The sequence below is a fragment of the Oncorhynchus mykiss genome, chromosome 13 (assembly GCF_057628025.1).
Source record: "Oncorhynchus mykiss isolate SJ-2025 chromosome 13, ASM5762802v1, whole genome shotgun sequence".
Classification (NCBI taxonomy): Eukaryota; Metazoa; Chordata; class Actinopteri; order Salmoniformes; family Salmonidae; genus Oncorhynchus; species Oncorhynchus mykiss.
Window position 1 is genome coordinate 9,957,364 of NC_143034.1, and position 19,944 is coordinate 9,977,307.

The 19,944-nt window shown below is 41.8% G+C and overlaps 1 protein-coding gene across 4 annotated transcripts in view; it reads right to left on the reverse strand.

Annotated features, from left to right (window-relative positions):
* trip10b (thyroid hormone receptor interactor 10b) overlaps positions 1 to 13,497 on the reverse strand; it is a 50,239-nt gene extending 36,742 nt beyond the window's left edge. For 2 of the 4 annotated variants that reach the window (XM_090195088.1, XM_090195087.1), the window contains exons 1-6: positions 13,238 to 13,479; positions 10,034 to 10,107; positions 7,644 to 7,759; positions 7,154 to 7,207; positions 4,882 to 5,029; positions 4,699 to 4,761 (exon numbers count right to left, since the gene is read on the reverse strand). In XM_090195088.1, the coding sequence (XP_090051214.1) occupies positions 4,699 to 4,761; positions 4,882 to 4,947 (129 nt within the window). In that variant the 5' untranslated portion in view covers positions 4,948 to 5,029; positions 7,154 to 7,207; positions 7,644 to 7,759; positions 10,034 to 10,107; positions 13,238 to 13,479. Of the gene's footprint in view, positions 1 to 4,698; positions 4,762 to 4,881; positions 5,030 to 7,153; positions 7,208 to 7,643; positions 7,760 to 10,033; positions 10,108 to 13,237 lie in introns of all 4 variants that reach the window. The other 2 variants (XM_090195085.1, XM_090195086.1) reach the window with 1 other exon arrangement.
* Between the last annotated feature and the right edge of the window lie 6,447 nt (positions 13,498 to 19,944).

The following is a 19,944-nucleotide window of genomic DNA, read 5'->3' on the forward strand; positions in this document are numbered from 1 at the left end:
GTGGGAATACTGGGAAACACATTTATATATGATCCTGTCTCTCTATTAGGAGTGGGAATACTGGGGAACACATTTATATATGATCCTGTCTCTCTATTAGGAGTGGGAACACATTATATATGATCCTGTCTCTCTATTAGGAGTGGGAATACTGGGGAACACATTTATATATGATCCTGTCTCTCTATTAGGAGTGGGAATACTGGGGAACACATTTATATATGATCCTGTCTCTCTACTAGCAGTGGGAATACTGGGGAACACATTATATATGATCCTGTCTCTATTAGGAGTGGGAATACTGGGGAACACATTTATATATGATCCTGTCTCTCTATTAGGAGTGGGAACACATTTATATATGATCCTGTCTCTCTATTAGGAGTGGGAATACTGGGGAACACATTTATATATGATCCTGTCTCTCTATTAGGAGTGGGAACACATTTATATATGATCCTGTCTCTCTATTAGGAGTGGGAATACTGGGGAACACATTTATATATGATCCTGTCTCTCTATTAGGAGTGGGAACACATTTATATATGATCCTGTCTCTCTATTAGGAGTGGGAACACATTATATATGATCCTGTCTCTCTATTAGGAGTGGGAATACTGGAGAACACATTTATATATGATCCTGTCTCTCTATTAGGAGTGGGAACACATTATATATGATCCTGTCTCTCTATTAGGAGTGGGAATACTGGAGAACACATTATATATGATCCTGTCTCTCTATTAGGAGTGGGAATACTGGAGAACACATTTATATATGATCCTGTCTCTCTATTAGGAGTGGGAATACTGGGGAACACATTTATATATGATCCTGTCTCTCTATTAGGAGTGGGAATACTGGGAAACACATTTATATATGATCCTGTCTCTCTATTAGGAGTGGGAATACTGGGGAACACATTTATATATGATCCTGTCTCTCTATTAGGAGTGGGAACACATTATATATGATCCTGTCTCTCTATTAGGAGTGGGAACACATTTATATATGATCCTGTCTCTCTATTAGGAGTGGGAATACTGGGGAACACATTTATATATGATCCTGTCTCTGTATTAGGAGTGGGAATACATTTATATATGATCCTGTCTCTCTATTAGGAGTGGGAACACATTTATATATGATCCTGTCTCTCTATTAGGAGTGGGAACACATTATATATGATCCTGTCTCTCTATTAGGAGTGGGAATACTGGGGAACACATTTATATATGATCCTGTCTCTCTATTAGGAGTGGGAATACATTTATATATGATCCTGTCTCTCTATTAGGAGTGGGAACACATTTATATATGATCCTGTCTCTCTATTAGGAGTGGGAACACATTTATATATGATCCTGTCTCTCTATTAGGAGTGGGAATACTGGGGAACACATTTATATATGATCCTGTCTCTCTATTAGGAGTGGGAATACTGGGGAACACATTTATATATGATCCTGTCTCTCTATTAGGAGTGGGAATACTGGGGAACACATTTATATATGATCCTGTCTCTCTATTAGGAGTGGGAACACATTTATATATTATCCTGTCTCTCTACTAGGAGTGGGAATACATTTATATATGATCCTGTCTCTCTATTAGGAGTGGGAATACTGGGGAACACATTATATATGATCCTGTCTCTGAATTAGGAGTGGGAATACTGGGGAACACATTATATATGATCCTGTCTCTCTATTAGGAGTGGGAACACATTTATATATGATCCTGTCTCTCTACTAGGAGTGGGAATACATTTATATATGATCCTGTCTCTCTATTAGGAGTGGGAATACTGGGGAACACATTTATATATGATCCTGTCTCTCTATTAGGAGTGGGAACACATTTATATATGATCCTGTCTCTCTATTAGGAGTGGGAATACTGGGGAACACATTTATATATGATCCTGTCTCTCTATTAGGAGTGGGAACACATTTATATATGATCCTGTCTCTCTACTAGGAGTGGGAATACTGGGGAACACATTTATATACGATCCTGTCTCTCTATTAGGAGTGGGAATACTGGGGAACACATTTATATATGATCCTGTCTCTCTATTAGGAGTGGGAATACTGGGGAACACATTTATATACGATCCTGTCTCTCTACTAGGAGTGGGAATACTGGGGAACACATTTATATATGATCCTGTCTCTGTATTAGGAGTGGGAATACTGAGGAACACATTTATATACGATCCTGTCTCTCTATTAGGAGTGGGAACACATTTATATATGATCCTGTCTCTCTATTAGGAGTGGGAATACTGGGGAACACATTTATATATGATCCTGTCTCTCTATTAGGAGTGGGAATACTGGGGAACACATTTATATATGATCCTGTCTCTCTATTAGGAGTGGGAATACTGGGGAACACATTTATATATTATCCTGTCTCTCTATTAGGAGTGGGAATACTGGGGAACACATTTATATATGATCCTGTCTCTCTATTAGGAGTGGGAATACTGGGAAACACATTTATATATGATCCTGTCTCTCTATTAGGAGTGGGAATACTGGGGAACACATTTATATATGATCCTGTCTCTCTACTAGGAGTGGGAATACTGGGGAACACATTATATATGATCCTGTCTCTCTATTAGGAGTGGGAATACATTTATATATGATCCTGTCTCTGTATTAGGAGTGGGAATACTGGGGAACACATTATATATGATCCTGTCTCTATTAGGAGTGGGAATACTGGGGAACACATTTATATATGATCCTGTCTCTCTATTAGGAGTGGGAACACATTTATATATGATCCTGTCTCTCTATTAGGAGTGGGAATACTGGGGAACACATTTATATATGATCCTGTCTCTCTATTAGGAGTGGGAATACTGGGGAACACATTTATATATGATCCTGTCTCTCTATTAGGAGTGGGAATACTGTCTCTGTATTAGGAGTGGGAATACTGGGGAACACATTTATATATGATCCTGTCTCTCTATTAGGAGTGGGAACACATTATATATGATCCTGTCTCTCTATTAGGAGTGGGAATACTGGGGAATACATTTATATATGATCCTGTCTCTCTATTAGGAGTGGGAACACATTATATATGATCCTGTCTCTCTATTAGGAGTGGGAATACTGGAGAACACATTATATATGATCCTGTCTCTCTATTAGGAGTGGGAATACTGGGGAACACATTTATATATGATCCTGTCTCTCTATTAGGAGTGGGAATACTGGGAAACACATTTATATATGATCCTGTCTCTCTATTAGGAGTGGGAATACTGGGGAACACATTTATATATGATCCTGTCTCTCTATTAGGAGTGGGAATACTGGGGAACACATTTATATATGATCCTGTCTCTCTATTAGGAGTGGGAATACTGGGGAACACATTTATATATGATCCTGTCTCTCTATTAGGAGTGGGAACACATTTATATATGATCCTGTCTCTCTATTAGGAGTGGGAACACATTTATATATGATCCTGTCTCTCTACTAGGAGTGGGAATACTGGGGAACACATTTATATATGATCCTGTCTCTCTACTAGGAGTGGGAATACATTTATATATGATCCTGTCTCTCTATTAGGAGTGGGAATACTGGGGAACACATTTATATATGATCCTGTCTCTCTATTAGGAGTGGGAACACATTTATATATGATCCTGTCTCTCTATTAGGAGTGGGAATACTGGGGAACACATTTATATATGATCCTGTCTCTCTATTAGGAGTGGGAACACATTATATATGATCCTGTCTCTCTATTAGGAGTGGGAATACTGGGGAACACATTTATATATGATCCTGTCTCTCTATTAGGAGTGGGAATACATTTATATATGATCCTGTCTCTCTATTAGGAGTGGGAACACATTATATATGATCCTGTCTCTCTATTAGGAGTGGGAATACTGGGGAACACATTTATATATGATCCTGTCTCTCTATTAGGAGTGGGAATACTGGGGAACACGTTTATATATGATCCTGTCTCTCTATTAGGAGTGGGAATACATTTATATATGATCCTGTCTCTCTATTAGGAGTGGGAACACATTATATATGATCCTGTCTCTCTATTAGGAGTGGGAATACTGGGGAACACATTTATATATGATCCTGTCTCTCTATTAGGAGTGGGAATACTGGGGAACACATTTATATATGATCCTGTCTCTCTATTAGGAGTGGGAATACTGTGGAACACATTTATATACGATCCTGTCTCTCTATTAGGAGTGGGAACACATTTATATATGATCCTGTCTCTCTATTAGGAGTGGGAATACTGGGGAACACATTTATATATGATCCTGTCTCTCTATTAGGAGTGGGAATACTGGGGAACACATTTATATATGATCCTGTCTCTCTATTAGGAGTGGGAACACATTTATATATGATCCTGTCTCTCTATTAGGAGTGGGAATACTGGGGAACACATTATATATGATCCTGTCTCTCTATTAGGAGTGGGAATACTGGGGAACACATTTACAACCATGTAAATCACTTGGAGCTGACTTCCTGGTGTTGTCGAACAATGAACATTCAACCAATTTATTTGTTTTGCTCAGAAAACTTGGGGGGTGCCAATCAAAACCACCCGCGGGCCGACGGGTGGGGAACCGTGGGTTATAGGGGTTATAACATATTCACCCTCAATCACACAGAAACTCACATTCTCTAGCTGTTTGAAACTGATCTCCAAGTTCTGTTGAGCTTTTTTGGCATCGGCCAGGTACTGGGGGAGAGAGAGAGATTAGTTAGATGACAACATCAAAGTGAGTTCAACATGTCGGTGATGTTATCTCCCACCCTCCCTCTCTCCCCCCTCCCCTCCCTCTCTCCCTCTCTCTCTCACTGTTTTGCGTTCTTGTTTGAGGTCCTGAAGGTATTTGGTGAGTTCTACACAGATTCCAGTCATCATGTTCTCTGCTATCAGCTCTCTCTGGCCCGCATAGTCATTCAGCTCATTCACAATGTCCTGGAACGACTGGTGATTGGTGAACCTGCAGGTGGAGGGGCAACAAGACCGAGGGGAGAGAGAGAGATTAGTTAGATGACAACATAGCCACTCTCTAGCCACTTTAAACTATGCTACTTAATATAATGTTTACATACCCTACATTACTCATCTCATATGTATATATTGTACTCTATATCATCTACTGTATCTTTATGTAATACATGTATCACTAGCCACTTTAACTATGCCACTTTGTTTATATACTCATCTCATATGTATATACTGTACTCAATACCATCTACTGTATCTTTATGTAATACATGTATCACTAGCCACTTTAACTATGCCACTTTGTTTACATACTCATCTCATATGTATATGTATATACTGTACTCAATACCATCTACTGTATCCTTATGTAATACATGTATCACCAGCCACTTTAAACTATGCCACTTTGTTTACATACTCATCTCATATGTATATACTGTACTTGATACCATCTACTGTATCTTGTCTATGCCGTTCTGTACCATCACTCATTCATATATCTTTATGTACATATTCTTTATCCCTTTACACTTGTGTGTATAAGGTAGTCGTTTTGGAATTGTTAGGTTAGATTACTCGTTGGTTATTACTGCATAGTCGGAACTAGAAGCACAAGCATTAACATCTGCTAACCATGTGTATGTGACAAATAACATTTGATTTGATTTGAATGTGATTGGTTCACTTCCAGGAAACAGGGGTAAAGGGTTGTATGTTATTGGTTCACTTCCAGGAAACAGAGGTAAAGGGTTGTATGTTATTGGTTCACTTCCAGGAAACAGGGGTAAAGGGTTCTATGTTATTGGTTCACTTCCAGGAAACAGAGGTAAAGGGTTGTATGTTATTGGTTCACTTCCAGGAAACAGAGGTAAAGGGTTGTATGTGATTGGTTCACTTCCAGGAAACAGGGGTAAAGGGTTCTATGTTATTGGTTCACTTCCAGGAAACAGAGGTAAAGGGTTGTATGTTATTGGTTCACTTCCAGGAAACAGGGGTAAAGGGTTCTATGTTATTGGTTCACTTCCAGGAAACAGGGGTAAAGGGTTCTATGTTATTGGTTCACTTCCAGGAAACAGGGGTAAAGGGTTCTATGTTATTGGTTCACTTCCAGGAAACAGGGGTAAAGGGTTGCATGTGATTGGTTCACTTCCATGAAACAGGGGTAATTCACTTCCAGGAAACAGGGGTAAAGAGTTGCATGTGATTGGTTCACTTCCATGAAACAGGGGTAATTCACTTCCAGGAAACAGGGGTAAAGAGTTGCATGTGATTGGTGGGATAAAGAAATATGTCTGTCTAATAAAGACAAACACGAGAGACAAAGGATAAGCACAGCATTCATCTGATAATCACTAACTGATTAGAGAGAGGACACAGACAGAGAGACAGACAGAGAGACAGACACAGACAGAGAGACAGAGAGACAGAGAGGCAGACAGACAGAGAGACAGACAGAGAGAGACACAGACAGAGAGAGACAGACAGAGACAGAGAGACAGACAGAGACGCAGACAGAGAGGCAGACAGAGAGACAGACACAGACACAGACAGAGACAGAGAGACAGAGAGGCAGACAGAGAGACAGACAGAGAGACAGACAGAGAGAGACACAGACAGAGAGAGACAGACAGAGACAGAGAGACAGACAGAGACGCAGACAGAGAGACAGACACAGACACAGACAGAGACAGAGAGACAGAGAGGCAGACAGAGAGACAGACAGAGAGACAGACAGAGAGACAGACAGAGAGACAGACACAGACAGAGAGACAGAGAGGCAGACAGAGAGACAGACAGAGAGACAGACAGAGAGAGACACAGACAGAGAGAGACAGACAGAGACAGAGAGACAGACAGAGACGCAGACAGAGAGACAGACACAGACAGAGACAGAGAGACAGAGAGGCAGACAGAGAGACAGACAGAGACAGACAGAGAGACAGACAGAGAGACAGACAGAGAGACAGACACAGACACAGACAGAGACAGAGAGACAGAGAGGCAGACAGAGAGACAGACAGAGAGACAGACAGAGAGAGACACAGACAGAGAGAGACAGACAGAGACAGAGAGACAGACAGAGACGCAGACAGAGAGGCAGACAGACACAACTCACCCACACTCCTGCTCCTCCTTGCTGCCTCGTTTAAGGTATTTCTTGGAGAGGTTTCTGAGAGGAAGAGAGAATGTCAGGGTTACATTCTAACAACTAATTAAAATACACAGACACACTGCACAGACAGACAGACAGACAGACAGACAGACAGACAGACAGACAGACAGACAAAAACAGACAGACAGACAGACAGACAGACAAAAACAGACAGACAGACAGACAAGCACACAGAGAGACACAGACAGAGCACACAGACAGAGCACACAGACAGAGCACACAGGCAGACAGACAGAGCACACAGACAGACAGACAGAGCACGCACAGACAGACAGAGCACGCACACAGACAGACAGAGCACACAGACAGACAGACAGAGCACACAAACAGACAGACAGAGCACACAGACAGACTGTCTGTGTGCTCTGTCTGTCTGTGTGCTCTGTCAGACAGACAGAAACAGACAGACAGAAACAGACAGACAGACAGACACCTGAGTTGCTTGGCGTAGTTCTGTTCTATCTCGGTCCGTTCTCTGACAAACTTCACATATCGGTCCACCAGATCCAGTCCTGACTGGGTGTGTTTATCAATACCATCATACTGGTCCTACAGACAGGAGAGACAGAACAGGGTTAGATACTGGACTGATATAACACACTCCTCTATACAGTAGTAATATAACTACTAGTTACTGATATAACACACTCCTCTATACAGATGTAATATAACTACTAGTTACTGATACAACACACTCCTCTATACAGTAGTAATATAACTACTAGTTACAGGACAGGAACACTGCTCCTCTTACATCACTCCACCAGCCAGTTGTACAGGTATATCCTCTTCACTATGTATCCTACCCTGGTCTCTGTCTGACAGACAATCTGCTATCTACGGGCTGGGTTGAGTTCACTCTCACACTCTGACTCACTCACTATGTAGGTATCTACGGGCTGGGTTGAGTTCACTCTCACTCACACACTCTGACTCACTCACTATGTAGGTATGTAGGGATCTCTGTGTCTGAAGTCCATGGTGACTACAGATAGACTCTCCTCAGAGACAAACAGACAGACTCTCCTCAGAGACAGACAGACAGACTCTCCTCAGAGACAGACAGACAGACTCTCCTCAGAGACAGACAGACAGACTCTCCTCAGAGACAGACAGACAGACTCTCCTCAGAAACAGACAGACAGACTCTCCTCAGAGACAGAGACAGACTCTCCTCAGAGACAGACATACAGACTCTCCTCAGAGACAGACAGACAGACTCTCCTCAGAGACAGACAGACAGACTCTCCTCAGAGACAGACAGACAGACTCTCCTCAGAGACGCAGATAGACTCTCCTCAGAGACGCAGATAGACTCTCCTCAGAGACGCAGATAGACTCTCCTCAGAGACGCAGATAGACTCTCCTCAGAGACGCAGATAGACTCTCCTCAGAGACGCAGATAGACTCTCCTCAGAGACGCAGATAGACTCTCCTCAGATCTAAAGTATTGCCCTACTACTAACCAGGCCCACTAGGGTTCTGGTCTAAAGTAGTGCACTATGTTGGGAATATAGTGCCATTTGGGATGTGGCCATGTACTAAACAGAGCTAATGATCTGAATAGAGGTGATTATACAGAACACATTTACTACAGTCATGTCCTCAATACTACATCTGAACCAGGACAGAGAGAGAGAGAGGTAGGGAGAGGGAACGAGAGACAGGGGGGTGAGACAGAGGGAGGGGATGAGCGAGAGAGAAAGAGAAAGGAGAGAGAAAGAGAGAGAAAGGAGAGAGAAAGGAGAGAGAAAGAGAGAGAAAAAGAAAGAGAGAGATAGAGAGAAAAAGAAAGAGAGAGAGAGAGAGAAGGTGAGAGAAAGGAGAGAAAGAGAATAACATTTCAGAGCCACTTATTGGGTCAAACCTAGTATAAACTCTGTCTAGAGACTACTGCCGATATACACCTAGTGTAACCTCTGTCTGGAGACTACTGCTGATATACACCTAGTGTAACCTCTGTCTGGAGACTACTGCTGATATACACCTAGTGTAACCTCTGTCTGGAGACTACTGCTGATATACACCTAGTGTAACCTCTGTCTGGAGACTACTGCTGATATACACCTAGTGTAACCTCTGTCTGGAGACTACTGCTGATATACACCTAGTGTAACCTCTGTCTGGAGACTACTGCCGATATACACCTAGTGTAACCTCTGTCTGGAGACTACTGCTGATATACACCTAGTGTAACCTCTGTCTGGAGACTACTGCTGATATACACCTAGTGTAACCTCTGTCTGGAGACTACTGCTGATATACACCTAGTGTAACCTCTGTCTGGAGACTACTGCTGATATACACCTAGTGTAACCTCTGTCTGGAGACTACTGCTGCCTCTGCTCTGATAAGAGGTCCAGACCTTAGTGGCGCCGGTCTTTCTCTACACTGGCCCTGTAACATTAAGGTCTCTGGTTCAACCCCCAGTCTGACTGCTTGTCCCCAGTAAGACGCTGCCACAGGATAATCCCCCTGGTCATCATGTGTTGGAACTTGGAACCCTGCCCCTGTTCTGTTGTGTTCTGTTGTGTTCCGTTGTGTTCCGTTGTAGCTGAGGTTTGGGGTATGTCCTAAATCGCACCCTTTTCCCTATACAGTGCACTACCTCGGCTCTGGTCAAAAGTAGCGCACTAGCATATAGGGAATATAGTGCCAGATTTGGAACGCAGACCTGGTCAAGTTCCAGCTGCAGGGGATTCAGAACAACAGCCCAGCCCGTTGGAGAGATTTAAACATGCAACCTTATTTCCTTTCCTCTCTCCTATCAGTGATCTAACACAACTAGACAGGGTTAGATTCCATGCCATAGATTCCACCTACCAGAGCAATGATGTAAACTGAGGGAGAACATTATACAGAACACATGTACTAAAGTCATGTCCTCAATACTGCATCTGAACCAGGACAGAGAGAGAGAAAGAGAGAGAGAGAGAGAGAGAGAGGTAGGGAGAGGAGAGAGAGAGAGGAGGAGAGGAGAGAGAGAGGGGGAAAAGAGAGGAGAGGAGGAAGAAGAGAAGGGGGAGAGGAGAGGAGAGAGAGGGGGAGAAGAGAGGAGAGGAGAGAGAGAGGGGGAGAGGAGAGAGAGAGGAGGAAGAAGAGAAGGGGGAGAGGAGAGGAGAGAGAGGGGGAGAAGAGAGGAGAGGAGAGAGAGAGGGGGAGAGGAGAGAGAGAGAGGAGGAGAGGAGAGAGAGAGAGGAGGAGAGAGAGAGGGGGAGAAAGAAGAGAAGAGGAAGAAGAGAGAGAGAAAAGAGGAGCAGAGAGAGAATGGGGAAAGGAGGAGAGAGAGATGGGGGAGAGGAGAGAGAGAGATAGGGGAGAGGAGAGAGAGATGGGGAAGAGGAGAGAAAGAACATGATATCATCATCATAACACTGAGTCCACCTATCAGCCAGGAGAGTCCCTGTCCATTTAAAGGGTTAAAGGGGTACTTCGGGATTTTGGCATTGTATCCCTTTATCTACCTCCCCAGAGTCAGATGTCCTCATGGATATCATGTTTGTGTCACCGCATGAAGTTTGAAGGAAGCTGCTAAGAAACGTAATTACTAACTAGGATTAGAGCAATGACTGGAAGACTATGGGTGTTAGCATTGGCTCACTAAACTACCTCCAACGTCCCTCACACTTCACACAGACGAATGGGATCCATGAGTTCATCTGACTCTGGGGAGGTAGAGAAAGGGCCTCAATGCCAAAATCCTGAAGTACCCCTTTAAGAGAGAACTAGGGCTGATGGGAGAATGTATGTCCAAATGGCCTCCTATTCCATACATACTAGACCAGAGCCCAAATGGCCTCCTATTCCCTACATACTAGACCAAAACCCATGGGCCCAAACGGCCTTCTATTCCCTAAATACTAGACCAGAACTGAAATGGCCTCCTATTCCCTACATACCAGAGCCCAAATGACCTCCCATTCCCTATATACTAGACCAAGGCCCAAATGGCCTCCTATTTCCTACATACTAGACCAGAGCCCCATCGACCCAAATGGCCTCCTATTTCCTACATACTAGACCAGAGCCCAAATGGCCTCCTATTTCCTACATACTAGACCAGAGCCCCATCGACCCAAATGGCCTCCTATTTCCTACATACTAGACCAGAGCCCAAATGGTCTCCTATTTCCTACATACTAGACCAGAGCCCCATGGGCCCAAATGGCCTCCTATTTCCCGTTGGCCCAAATGGCCTCTTATTCCCTACATACTAGACCAAAACCCATGGGCCCAAACGGCCTTCTATTCCCTAAATACTAGACCAGAACTGAAATGGCCTCCTATTCCCTACATACCAGAGCCCAAATGACCTCCTATTCCCTACATATTAGACCAGAGCCCGATGGCCCGACAAAATGGCCTCCTATTCCCCATGGGCCCAAATGGCCTCCTATTCCCCATGGGCCCAAATGGCCTCCTATTCCCCATGGGCCCAAATGGCCTCCTATTCCCCATGGGCCCAAATGGCCTCCTATTCCCCATGGGCCCAAATGGCCTCCTATTCCCCATGGGCCCAAATGGCCTCCTATTCCCCATGGGCCAAAATGGCCAACTATTCCCCATGGGCCAAAATGGCATCCCATTCCCTATATACTAGATCAGGGCCCAAATGGCCTCCTATTCCCTACATACTAGACCAGAGCCCCATGGGCCCAAATGGCCTCCTATTCCCTACATACTAGACCAGGCCCCAAATGGCCTCCTATTCCCTACATACTAGACCAGAGCCCCATGGACCCAAATGGCCTCCTATTCCCTACATACTAGACCAGAGCCAAATAGGCCCAAATGGCCTCCTATTCCCTACATACTAGACCAGGGCCCAAATGGCCTCCTATTCCCTACATACTAGACCAGGGCCCAAATGGCCTCCTATTCCCTACATACTAGACCAGGGCCCAAATGGCCTCCTATTCCCTACATACTAGTCCAGGGCCCAAATGGCCTCCTATTCCCTACATACTAGACCAGGGCCCAAATGGCCTCCTATTCCCTACATACTAGATTAGGGCCCAAATGGCCTCCTATTCCCTACATACTAGACCAGGGCCCAAATGGCCTCCTATTCCCTACATACTAGATTAGGGCCCAAATGGCCTCCTATTCCCCACATACTAGATTAGGGCCCAAATGGCCTCCTATTCCCTACATACTAGACCAGGGCCCAAATGGCCTCCTATTCCCTACATACTAGACCAGAGCCCCATGGGCCCAAATGGCCTCCTATTCCCTACATTCTAGACCAGGCCCCAAATGGCCTCCTATTCCCTACATACTAGACCACTCATATTCCCTACATTCCAGACCAGAGCCCCATGGACCCTGGGCCCATGTTCACAAAGCATGTCAGAGTAGCTCTGCTGATCAGGGACCAGGTTCCACCTCTTATTATTCAGGGTCTAAATAAAAAGGCCAAACTGATCCTGGATCAGCACTCCTACTCTGAGGCGCTTCGTGAACATGGACCCTGGTCAAAAGTAGTGCACTATATAGGGAATGGGGGTTTGCCACGTAGGACATAGACTGTCTGCATAGAGTGTGTGACCTGACTGAAACCCTACTTACAAGCCTGACTGGCCTGTGGCCTATTGTCCTTTTGATTCAGATCTAGGATCAACGTACACTACCATCACTCCATTCAATAGTATCTCTACAAACCAACTAAATGTTATGATAACATCAATGACTTGCTCATACGTTGAATATGATCATATGGGTTGTAACTAGTTTATATGCGGATGCTGGACAACAACAACAAAAAATCGATCTATTACAGAAGCCTAACTAGCTAAGTCACCTTTAAGAGGTCAAGGTATGCAACATTGCGAAATAACAGCCGCCCTCAAGCTACAAGCTAATTTAGTCTACTTGCCGTGAGTTGTCATCAACTTTGTTAGAGTTAACAGTTGACAACAATGTCAAAGGCATGTATTATTTTTGAGACAGCAAAAACAATCACCTTCTCCAGGGAATGTGCTGTTATTGTGTAGCTAAGGTTACTGTAGCTAGTGCATATGTCCTTACCCAAAGATCCGTCCCCCAATCCATGTTTTCAAAGTTCCCACCTACAGAAAAAAAGGAGGCTTTCTATCAATCTTTATTTCCCAAACTCTTGGAGGATCCACAAACTTTTGTCTAGAGAGGGGAGATGTCGGAGGAAATGTCGGGAAGTTGACGCCTCAATCATCCGTTCCTTCAAGGGAAATAAAAATATTTTCGCCCCGTCGTCTTGAAACTAGTTTTGGTCGCAAGACAAGAGAGGGTGGGAGGGTTCGTCACCAGTCTTTCCAGATTTCATGTCGCGAATGTTTCGCCTGGTCTTAAAGGAGCCGAGGTTCATTCTTTGAAGTGTCAAGGTTTATACCAAAATGGGAAACACATGTATACATTTTAATGTTACATCTTAAATGTTGCTTATTTACCTTTGTGTAACGTGCTACTTTTGCCTAACCAATCTAGGAAATCTGAGTGAGTAGTAGGCTGTAAAATGATTTATTTTCATGTTAGCTACATGCATTCATTCATTACTACAACCATTACAATAATAAGCAACTAATCTACCATTACTGTTAAAATCAATACCACGACGACGAGCCTATGATTACGATAAAAACGATAACCATTCCTGTTATGAGAATCTCAAGAGGACTAAACCATTTGCCCGTTGGCCACACTTTTAGAAAGCCCAGAGAACTTGGTCGTTACCAGCTACCAGTCATAAACCCCGATTATTTTTACAATTCCTCTTCCTTAAATATGATTTTAAAACTAACCTTAACCACACTACTGACCTTATACAAATATTTGTTTTCATGAATTTGTAATGATATAGCCCACGTTGACTTTTTGGGTGTGTTAAATAGTGGACACCGAGGCGGTCAACATCAGTAGGTGTGCTGCGGCCCCGCCTCTCTCCCGTTTTACCTGTTTTCCAGACAGGATCTACAGCACACCGGTTTACGGCTCAAGTCTGACAGGAAGTGGTTGTTTCTGGTATTACATACCCCAGTTTATCACTGCAACTGAAGCCCACACATATCCCTCAATAGTTCATAAGAATTATCTTCATTTTATTCTTCAACCTTTATTACAGTATTATTTCCCCTTCATAGAAAACTAAAGCAGTAATGTGCACGTTTTATTTACAATCTAATATAACATTTCATATTACAGTTTAATGGAAAGCCTCTCTCTTTTTTTATCATTCTTAATGAAATGTACATAAAAACCTGGATAAATCTTATCTGAGTCAGACAAAGATATTCATACAATAGGTAAGATATACAACAACCTTGCCGAGAGCCTATCCAACTGACAATCTCTGAGAAAATAATATAAACTATTGGAACCAAGACTTAAAAATAACAAACGAAATTACAGTTAACGAAAATGTACACTTAATCCAGTATAAACTAATGTCCACTCTAAAAAAAGTAGGGGTTCAACAAGGGTTATTCTAAGATCCTCAAAGTTCTTTGAAGAACCTTAGGGTTCTTGACACTGAAAATGCCCCCCAAAAGGTTATTCTAACCCTAACCCCAGGAGATGGGGTTCATCGAGGAACCTGCTTAGTTGGTGGGGGTTCTTGAAGGAACCTAACTCCCGAACTGAACCTAACTGTCCAACTGAACCTAACTCCCCAACTGAACCTAACTGTCCAACTGAACCTAACTGTCCAACTGAACCTAACTGTCCAACTGAACCTAACTGTCCAACTGAACCTAACTGTCCAACTGAACCTAACTGCCCAACTGAACCTAACTGCCCAACTGAACCTAACTGCCCAACTGAACCTAACTGCCTAACTGAACCTAACTGCCCAACTGAACCTACCTGCCCAACTGAACCTAACTGCCCAACTGAACCTAACTGTCCAACTGAACCTAACTGCCCAACTGAACCTAACTGTCCAACTGAACCTAACTGCCCAACTGAACCTAACTGTCCAACTGAACCTAACTGTCCAACTGAACCTAACTGCCCAACTGAACCTAACTGTCCAACTGAACCTAACTGCCCAACATTTGGATTTGAATTTCAAAGGACAGCAGGTGCAGATCTCCTCAATTGAAGGTTTGTCCCTTGTATGATCTACATTGATGTTGTTTTATGATGATACCATCTATCATTTCATATTTGTGTAAAAACTTTCTAAAAACCAGAATATAGACACAATTCAATGGATATCAATCAACAAAGAGGTAAGAATATGTAGGCTACAAGAATATGTTGAAGGCTATAAGAGTATGTTGAGGGCTATACGAGTATGTTGAAGGCTATAAGAGTATGTTGAAGGCTATAAGAGTATGTTGAAGGCTATAAGAATATGTAGGCTATAAGAGTATGTTGAAGGCTATAAGAGTATGTTGAAGGCTATAAGAGTATGTTGAAGGCTATAATAATATGTTGAAGGCTATAAGAGTATGTTGAAGGCTATAAGAGTATGTTGAAGGCTATTAGAATATGTTGAAGGCTATGAGAGTATGTTGAAGGCTATAAGAGTACGTTGAAGACTATTAGAGTATGTTGAAGGCTATAATAGTATGTTGAAGGCTATTAGAATATGTTGAAGGCTATAAGAGTATGTTGAAGGCTATAAGAGCATGTTGAAGGCTATAAGAGTATGTTGAAGGCTATTGGAGTATGTTGAAGGCTATAAGAGTATGTTGAAGGCTATAAGAGTATGTTGAAGGCTATTGGAGTATGTTGAAGGCTATAAGTGTATGTTGAAGGCTACAATAGTATGTTGAAGACTATAAGAGTATGTTGAAGACTATTAGAGTATGTTGAAGACTATTAGAGTATGTTGAAGGCTATAAGAGTATGTTGAAGGCTATAAGAGTATGTTGAAGGCTATAAGAGTATGTTGAAGACTATTAGAGTATGTTGAAGACTATTAGAGTATGTTGAAGGCTATAAGAGTATGTTGAAGGCTAGCTGTATTGGGTGGAGATGACTGAACTGCTCACTTGTGTGTCTCTGTCTGCAGGTAAACAGACAAGGAGGCATGCAAAGGTATGTCAATTGCAGTGGCAACCCGTTGTGCAGTGGCAACCCGTCGTGCAGTGGCAACCCGTTGTGCAGTGGCAACCCGTTGTGCAGTGGCAACCCGTTGTGCAGTGGCAACCCATCGTGCAGTGGCAACCCATCGTGCAGTGGCAACCCGTCGTGCAGTGGCAACCCGTCGTGCAGTGGCAACCCATCGTGCAGTGGCAGTGGCAACCCGTCGTGCAGTGGCAGTGGCAACCCGTTGTGCAGTGGCAACCCGTAGTGCAGTGGCAACCCGTCGTGCAGTGGCAGTGGCAACCCGTCGTGCAGTGGCAGTGGCAACCCGTCGTGCAGTGGCAACCCGTCGTGCAGTGGCAGTGGCAACCCGTCGTGCAGTGGCAACCCGTCGTGCAGTGGCAACCCGTCGTGCAGTGGCAGTGGCAACCCGTCGTGCAGTGGCAACCCGTCGTGCAGTGGCAACCCGTCGTGCAGTGGCAACCCGTCGTGCAGTGGCAGTGGCAACCCGTCATGCAGTGGCAACCCGTCGTGCAGTGTCAACCTGTTGTGTTTTGAGCCCCAGATCTTTAGGGAAAAAAAAAAAGCTTTCTTGTTTTGCATGTTATTTTGACATTAATACGGGTCACAGATCAGTTTGCAAACAATGTAAAAAAATAGATATATAATTAAGTTAATAAAGCCACATACAGACATTATCTCTTTTTTGTTTTCTTGAGTAAGGCAGCTCCAAAATGCAGGTGTTTCAGCCTAGCTCAGTGCTTTCTGTGGTGGTGGGGCGAGCCAGCAGAAAATATGGAGCGTTGCGCCTTGATTGGCTCATTGTCCTGTCATTCATGGGGACACTAGGTCACCGGCAAGTCATAAAGGTAGAGCACGAAAATTCAAGCCCCTTGGGTGCTGCCATAGTTACATTAGAAGTGGACATCCAAGAAGGCTCAAGGTCATTGGCCACAGATAAAATGCCGTTAAGTCACGTTATATCTACCGTAGCTTTGATTGGACTGATCATGTCAACATCATACTTTCAAAGTCTTAGCTAGCAGTCATCATCATGTATCAAGTCAACAATCTACTGGCAAATCCTTTTTAATCCTTGTCATATGAAGATAAATAATTAAGAGAAATTATAGATAAAACGTGTCGGTGCTCATCGGCCATTGGACATAAACATTACACAACAAGTTGGAAATCGCAAATTCAACAATGAGTGGTTTGGAAGGAATCAGTGGCTAACTGCAAGCATTGCAAAGCAATCATTAGCCTGCTATTCAGTGGAGTGGCTGTGTGGTCCCAAGTCTAAGATTAATGGTCTCTTTTCCTAGTTTAAAATAATAAACATTCACCATTGGCCATGCTGTCAATGAAGCATGATTTGTGCCACGCTCAAAACAACTGTTATCTCAGAACTACAAAATCTGACTTTAGTGAGTTCAAGACAACTGGGAACTCGGGAAAAACGAGCTACGGAAAACTTTCATCCAAATCGGAATTGTAAATTTGGAACTCGGGCCTCTTTCTAGGGATATGACCTGAAGATCACTGACGTCATGATTCAACCTTGTTTTTTTTCTTCAGTTGTCTTGAAAGCACCATAAATCCAGAGAATGCCAGACATTGATGGCAAAGTTTGCCACTAAAATAATAATAATAGGGGAGGGGAGGTTGTTAAAAAATTTACCCGAAAACATTCTTCAAAACGTTCTTCAAAAGGTTCTTCAAAAGGTTCTTCAAAAGGTTCTTCGGGGATCCATTAAAAGGGGTTCTTTGAAAAACCCCTTAAAAAAAAACCTTTTAATGGATCCTCGAAGAACCCGAAGAATATTTTGGGGTTAACTGTGGCTTTTTGATGAATATGATGATGGTGATGAATATGATGATAATGATGATGAATATGATGATGAATATGATGATGAATATGATGATGATGATGATGAATATGATGATAATGATGATGAATATGATGATGAATATGATGATGAATATGATGATGAATATGATGATGATGAATATGATGATGAATATGATGATGAATATGATGATGAATATGATGATGAATATGATGATGATGAATATGATGATAATTATGATGAATATGATGATGAATATGATGATGATGATGATGAATATGATGATGAATATGATGATAATTATGATGATGATGAATATGATGATGATGAATATGATGATGATGATGATGAATATGAATATGATGATGGTGATGAATATGATGATGGTAATGATGAATATGATGATGAATATGGTGATGATGAATATGATGATGAATATGGTGATGGTGATGAATATGATGATAATGATGATGAATATGGTGATGATGAATATGATGATAATGATGATGAATATGATGATGAATATGATGATGATGATGATGAATATGATGATGAATATGATGATAATTATGATGATGATGAATATGATGATGATGAATATGATGATGATGATGATGAATATGATGATAATGATGGTGATGATGATGATGATGGTGATGATGAATATGATGATGGTGATGATGAATATGATGATGATGATGATGAATATGATGATGATGAATATGATGATGATGATGATGAATATGAATATGATGATGGTGATGAATATGATGATGATGATGATGAATATGATGATGAATTTGATGATAATTATGATGATGATGAATATGATGATGGTAATGATGAATATGATGATGAATATGGTGATGATGAATATGATGATGATGATGATGAATATGATGATAATGATGATGAATATGGTGATGATGAATATGATGATAATGATGATGAATATGATGATGATGATGATGATGATGATAATAATGATGAATATGGTGATGATGAATGTGATGATGATGATGATGATGAATATGATGATGAATATGATGATAATTATGATGATGATGAATATGATGATGAATATGATGATAATGATGATGAATATGATGATGAATATGATGATGAATATGATGATAATGATGATGATGATGAATATGATGATGAATATGATGATGATGATGATGAATATGATGATAATGATGGTGATGATGATGATGATGGTGATGATGAATATGATGATGATGATGATGAATATGATGATGAATATGATGATGATTATGATGATGATGATGATGAATATGATGATAATGATGGTGATGATGATGATGATGGTGATGATGATGATGAATATGATGATAATGATGATGATGATGAATATGATGATGATTATGATGATGATGATGATGAATATGATGATGATGATGATGATGAATATGATGATGGTGAATATGATGATGATGATGAATATGATGATGATGAATATGATGATGATGATAATGATGAATATGATGATGATGATGGTGATGATGATGATGAATATGATGATAATGATGATGATGATGATGAATATGATGATGATTATGATGATGATGATGATGAATATGATGATGATGATGATTAATATGATGATGGTGAATATGATGATGATGATGAATATGATGATGATGATGATGAATATGATGATGATGATGATGAATATGATGATGAACATGATGATGATGAATCTGATGATGATGATGATGAATATGAATCTGAATCTGTTGATTAGGATGAATCTGATGATGGAAATGAATCTGTTGATGATGATGATGAAAATGATGATGATGATGGTGAATATGATGATGATGAAGATGATAATATTGGATTCACACAACCATT